This window comes from Cydia fagiglandana, chromosome 18 (genome assembly GCF_963556715.1).
Source record: "Cydia fagiglandana chromosome 18, ilCydFagi1.1, whole genome shotgun sequence".
Lineage (NCBI taxonomy): Eukaryota > Metazoa > Arthropoda > Insecta > Lepidoptera > Tortricidae > Cydia > Cydia fagiglandana.
In genome coordinates, this window is record NC_085949.1 from 16,153,918 (window position 1) to 16,160,672 (window position 6,755).

General features: G+C 38.9%; 2 protein-coding genes across 2 annotated transcripts; both read right to left on the minus strand.

The window, feature by feature from the left end:
- Window positions 1-524: 524 nt before the first annotated feature.
- On the minus strand, window positions 525-3,048 carry LOC134673056 (uncharacterized). Its single transcript, XM_063530992.1, has 2 exons — window positions 2,471-3,048; window positions 525-1,414 (listed from the first exon to the last, which is right to left on the minus strand). The coding sequence occupies exons 1-2, from the start codon at window positions 2,946-2,948 to the stop codon at window positions 549-551; spliced, it is 1,344 nt and encodes a 447-aa protein (XP_063387062.1). The 5' UTR covers window positions 2,949-3,048; the 3' UTR covers window positions 525-548.
- A 1,418-nt stretch (window positions 3,049-4,466) lies between these two features.
- Window positions 4,467-6,544, minus strand: LOC134673106 (uncharacterized). The gene is made up of 3 exons (XM_063531045.1): window positions 6,411-6,544; window positions 6,231-6,322; window positions 4,467-4,860 (listed from the first exon to the last, which is right to left on the minus strand). Exons 1-3 carry the CDS (start codon window positions 6,462-6,464, stop codon window positions 4,647-4,649), a joined length of 360 nt encoding a protein of 119 aa, XP_063387115.1. The 5' UTR covers window positions 6,465-6,544; the 3' UTR covers window positions 4,467-4,646.
- Between the last annotated feature and the right edge of the window lie 211 nt (window positions 6,545-6,755).

Here is a 6,755-nt window from a genome sequence, read left to right on the forward strand (position 1 = left end):
CACACTTCGTCAGTCCAGTTTTAAATAACTATTCATTTGAGTTCTATTCTATAATATCAACCGGTCTAAGGTATGAATGATGATGACACACATGTGTCATGTCATGTGTGTGTCAAAGATCGACTACGTCAGCCATATTCGGACGCACGAGCGCCGAACTAACTAGGACTACTAGGAGTCGCGAGGTGGTTACCATGGTCGAAATCGGCCGGAAGGATTATCATAATATCAAAATGAATTTCTAAAAGAATTCGTCAACAAATACCAAAATGATCCTAACAACTTCAGGGAATGTGTACTCGTAATCAAACAACCCTGAGGGGCGTAGTATAGGATCTAATAACACGAGCTAAAAATTGCCTAGTCCAGAGCACACAGTCGCTGGGGCCGAAATCGGTCAGGAGGATACCGATCTGTCAGTGTATCGACGAAGTCAGATACTGACTGATTGGTATCGTATCGCTGTGACATCTTATAAGCATTGTTGAAATACGGCCGTCAGTATTCAAATGAAAATGTCTCCGTTTTCCAAACCACTCGCTATTTATTCAACTATACAACAACCCGGATTCGACATCATGGTCACGATATTTCCGACGATTGCCCCGTTTTGGTGGAATTACAATTCCCCCTCTCAAACGCTTGCCGCCTCTAGGCCGAGCGTGTCCTACCCGAGGCCGAGAGTCCCTGCTGCGGCGGGCGCCTCTCTGCCGGGTAATTTTCCCCTTCATAAACTGCTTCGGTAAGAACCCCTGCAACTCAGGATACGCGTCCACCAACATCTTCGCAGTCCTAAGCGTTAATGTCTTATTGACTATTACGTTCCTAAACGTATCGTTGGTCATGAAATCACGGTTCAAGTCTTTGATTTGATTCAATTTTTCCATGAAATTTTGGTCAACTTCCAACATCTGTAACTCATGTATGTCCTTGGCTGACTCTCGATCCAACTTAAACTGTCTTTTGAGGTATTTGATAAATTTCTTCATAGTTTTTGTCTTTTTCTTTCGCATTTTGGTGCCATTTTTGTAACCTTTGTTAAGGATTTTGCGAACCTCCTTGATGATTTTTTTGATGGCTCGCTTGATCTTACGCTTTCGTTCCTCTCTCAATCTCTTGCGTCGTTTCCTTCTGCGTTCGTTTCGTTTGCGTCGTTCTTTTGAGGTTTTCTTCTTGGCTCTTTCCCGTTCCGCAGCGCTGTCGCTCTCCATTTCGGATTCATCAAGGGACACGGAAAGTCCTTGGTACAAGTCGTAGGTGTGGAAATTCAAGGAGCAGCATACCCACTGAGTGCGTCCGCAGAAGTAGTCACCTTTGTAGATTCTGTATTCGGCGTTGCATTCTACGGGCAGCACGCAGGTTCCCCAGGGCATGTCGTGTTGGCTAGGGTCGCCGCATGGGACGCCCCAAGGTCCTGGCAACATGAAACTTAACTTAATAAGGGACTCGGGCATGTATGTTTCTAATACCCCGATACTTACAGTCAAGGTCGGCGTTTTATAGCGGGCATTTAATTTGCAATCGCTTTCTGAATTTCTTCCGAGAGAGACGTAAGCTGAAATTAGGTACTTGGACTTTTATGAAACGCGACTCTGGGGGCCTGGCCGAGATGACAATCGTTGTATCTATCGCACTAATATGGTGGGGTGATATAGAGCGTTTCGTTTCGTTTTCTGCAAACGATTGTCATATTTGCTAAGGTCTACTGATCTGAGTAGAGAGATCCGATATTTTCAGGGAGCAAATTGATGCCTTATTTAGGAATCAACAAACTTGTTTTACATTTGATTTAAGTTGGTTTATCGTTGAGGGACACCATATAGGCTTAAGTATATGGAATTTTAAGTCGTAATAGACTCCAAGTAACGGCTGCTAATAGAAAGAAATGGCGAATCAGTGCTGTAAAACATATCCAGTTTGCTGTCGCTGTCCAGTTTTTGAGAAGAGTTAAGGCATGGTGTAATGGAGAGTGAGATAGAGCATGAGTTCGTGCCGCCGGGACAGCAAGAGTTTTTCGACGGGGACGGAGTTTTATGCCAGAGATAGGACGCAATTTGAGTGAAATGAGAGACAGGAAGAAACGATTAGTAATTTGGCCGAGTATTATAGACCGACCGCTTAAATGAGTCCTAGCCTGCGCGGTATGGGGGCGACGGCGTAGGACGACTAAGGTCAGCGCCCGAAGCGAAGGGGGGGTGAAGGGGGGAGGGGGGTCGCCCCCGTACCGCGCAGGCGAGGACTCATTTAAGCGGTCGGTCTATAAACGACCGTATTAAAATAACTAGATAGAAGTTGAATCAAGAGAAGTCTACAACGATTTTGATAGCACACGCAGTGCAAGTGTTATTTTAAACGATATTTTAAATTATAACGTACACATGACACTTGCACTGCGTGTACTATCAAAATCGTTGCAGTCCTCTCTTGGTCTAACTCTACCTCCTATTATATAAAAAGATGTGAAACTTACTTGCCGCCGCCATATTAACAACGTCGCCCTCAATACGGGTTGAATAATTCTTCGTTTCCACTTTTATCTTATTCCACTTTTCCTTCCATTCCTCTTTCCAGTTTTTGAACTCTCTGCTCGAGCTCCCAGAGTCAGATAAATACCCCTGCCCCTGTCTCCTCACCTTATTAAGTATAGGGTCTAACCGGTACCCAAATCTTAAATTTGACTTCGTGGCTACATTATTGACATCGTTAAATTTTTTAATTGGATCTCGTACTTTCTTCAGCGTTTTAGCTTTATTTCTGGCGATTAAATTATCGAAATCATCTCTAACAGTCTTTTTCTGTAGATATCTGTTTATTAAATTAGGATCGCCATGTTTTTCTAGTAAATCTGCTGCCTTTTGCCCTGTTCTTAAGTACAGATCTTTAACTACAAGATCTTTTGTTTGAGACAACGTTATCAAAACGGATAGCCAAATTAAAAGTGAAATCATTTTTTGGAATTATCCATCGCGCGTTGATTTTGGTTGGTGTTTGACAATAAAATAAAATTGTGGTGAAACAGTGTTTATCGAATTGCGAAACGTGTTGTGTGATAAAGTTAATGTCGGCTTTTTATGGAAGAATCAAAGATCACATACCCGATTCATGGCGCATTTGAAACGACTCGACTCGAGGTTTTAAAGATTCAGCAATCTCAACACTGGCTTACAAGTTCGCTATCGTTCCATCATCATGAACATAGGCTTTAGTAAGTAGGTACATAGTATAAAATGGTGGCTTAATTATACATATAAGAAAGTTTTGTGGTACAAGTATATACCTAATACCAAAGATATACTTAATAATTATATAACTCTATCCTCTCAAATAATACCTAGCGTCTAAACTGTATATGCGGGTCTCCTAAGCATATTCCGTATAATGCGGATACAGATGCGCAAGTTGAGAAAAGGTTGGAAATATTTCAAGAAAACTTCTTAGAAAATTAAAAAAACATTCATTGTGGAAACGGAAAATTTCGATTGCCAATGCAAAAATATGCGTTTCCGAATATTTTCCTAGTTGATATTTCGCAATTTTGAATAGTTTTTGAAAGCTACGGAGTGGACTGATGATAGTCTGCGGGTAGGTATAGAATATTCGCGTAGTCGTGTTAAGTATCGTTACTCGTTATGGGAGCCCATTTAGAGGATTGTCAGGTAGGGAGCAGTTAATAGGAGCGTTAAAAGTCCCCTAGCTATGGAATGGCATGGGAATTCCTAAGAGTTAACGAACAAATTAAATGTTAATGGGGAATGATTTTTAGGCGATTAACTTTTTGTCGCCATATTACAATGGTAGGTCGTTTGTCGATATAGACAGAGGCATAAATTATATGGTTATTCTATGGTAGAGGTAAACTATTATTGTGTCGTTTCCAAGCAAAAAGTCCCACTTTGTCGTTGTCGCTTCCCATAAGGACGCTTTTACAGGTTATTCGTATAAAGATACAAGCAAATCTCGTCCTTGATTGCAACAAAATAGGACCTTTGATTAGACTTCGAAAAAATTCATTTCTCATGCTCTGCAAGTGGGTAGTTATTGTTCTACGAAGTGTGCAGGAAAACTTTTGTTTTAAACAGATTTATTTATTCTTCAATTTCCATTCTGATATTTAATTCCCCCATGCCATAAATAACAATATTGAAATAGATAGATATAACTCTATACTTAGTCTGAATGCTAAAAAACGAGGTACCTACCTATAACTAGCTTTCTTTACAAGGTTTATCAAGAGTCTTAGAGGATATAACCAATGGAGACGCCATGTCTAAAATTTTCGGTACAAAATAGTCTGCCGTTTTTTGCGGGGGAGGGGCACATCAAATGTATAGGTACGTCATGTCAGATAAACGTCAGTCCATACATATGATTGACATGTGGTTGACCATTGGCCGCCTATTTTCGACAGAGGGGAAAGCCTGTTAATGGCGGCTCCATTGTTAATTACTCCGATTCAAGAGTTGACAAAGGTAATTTGGAAAAGCTTTAAAAAGAATTGTATTGTTTGTTACATACATTAATTTCTATTTATATATAACTATACCAACACATATCACATTAGTTGCTAATAACATCATAACCATTGGGAAACTCATTAGTAGTAAACCTTAATATCAACAGAAATTTTTTACTTAACACTAAATCAATTAATTAATAACCTCAACAACAGCTTCATCTCTTTCTAGCCATAGTGGGTCCTTGTCTTTAGAGGCTGGAAGAGATTTCTTAGTGCTACAAGTATTGCAGGTCCATTCTACAATCTTCTGTTTATTCCTAGTCTTTATCTTCATTTTACCTGTCTCTCCAAATATCAAAATGCAGCGGCACTTCTTACAGATCTGTCTTTTTATGTCCGGATGCCTAAAACCATAAATAGTATAAATTGTAGTGATGTACCGACTATTGATTTGGCCGACTAGCCGACTAGCCGACTAATCGGCGCTCGAATGGCCGATTAGTCGGCCGACTAGTCGGCTAGTCGGCCAGATCATTAGTTTCGTATAAGTTCGGGTGAAAAACAATAGTTTTGCTCTTCTGGTTGCGCTATTCATATATTAGCTTGGCTAAAAGAGGTGTTCTCTACAGGTTCAGAGACTCCTCGTTCAATTTCTGCCTTTTTTTTATTATTTTGCGATCCTGAGCAGACCGTCAGTGGGTACAACTTGTAGGAGGTATTTCCAAGGCTCTATTTCTCATACGTAGTCGCCTACCTATCCCCTGTGGTCAGCGTCTTTACGAGCAACGTGCCCTGTTTATAAGTCTCTAAATTTTGCAATAACATTAATACTCGTAGTTTCCCATGGCTCCACCATTAAAAAAAAACAAAAACTGAAATATAATAAAATCCTTTAAGTATAGAACTTCCATGAAATTACACGAGAATCAGTTGAGATCGACCTGAGAATTATATGAACAAAAGTTTCCACACCATGAATAGGTATTTTGGTAAAATAGACATAAAACATATGGTAAATATTGACTGTTGGTTTCTTTTTTTCCGTTTTTCTTTCACTAAAAAAGTGCCGACTAATCGGCCATTTTTGCCGACTAGTCGCCGACTAATCGCCGACTACAAATGTGGCCGGATAGTCGGCTGTCCGACTAGTCGGCGACTAGTCGGTACATCCCTAATAAATTGTAATAAATTAGGCCCGCCTACAAAACAAAAAGGAAAAGAGGCAGACAATACAAAAGATGGTCAGATGATTTAAGGAAAACTGCTGGTCCACTATGGACACGACTAGCTAGAAACAGAGAGGCATGGAAGGCAATGGAGGACGCCTTTGTGTCAAAAGGACACGTCGAGCCGACGGTTGTTGCAAACACATGAACAAATAACTAAACTGTACTAAATATTATTATCAACTGTATGCTCGAAATTAAAGGCTTTGAAATTGAAATTGAAATTGAAATTGAATTATCTTTCTTTACACACAATTGTGTATCATCAATATCATCATCATCATCAGTACAACATGATTATTACTAACCATACAAATAATAAGAAATACATCTAGATGTAGGGCATAATTGTTTTCCATCATATTTTCTCGGAAACATTCGTATTTCTAATGCTATTTCAGTCAACCGCAGTACTTTTTGTACCGAGAATCATTTAAAGCAAGCATTTCAGCTTTGTGTCAAAAACTGATCAAATACCTATAACTATACTGCAAGTCGCAACATAACGGATTAGGCTTTCGTTATATAAAATAAATATAGGTACTTACATTTTCAAGACATTCTTCTTCGCAACATTTACCATTAGGTTACCATAGTACGAAGATAAGGTTGGATTTATTTTAACTATATGTTTACTTATCTGTAAATAATAAAAACGATGTAAAATATATTTTACAAATCAAAACATTGAACAAAGAAGAGTACGTGAAATGAAAGTTTTAACTTACTTGGTACAAGTAATTTATACGATGAAATGAATCATTTCCCTGAACTTTTTTCATAATTCCTATTCTTATTAATACGTTAAAATGTGGTTTAGCGCAGACAACCACCTAATTTGTTTTGACTTTTGACAATTTTGACATTAACATAACAATCAGCTGGTAATTTGACCATAGATATAAGAATATATACAGATGCCTTCCAAGCGAACTGTCAGTGGGACCACTTTTTGTTTAGTGTACGATTAACAAAGCGACCCACTTTGCGGTAGCCATGTCGATAAAGTCAAATCGATAAACTATCGACATTTCTTGCAATTTTAATTTTACTTCAAAGGTTTAACTATACCT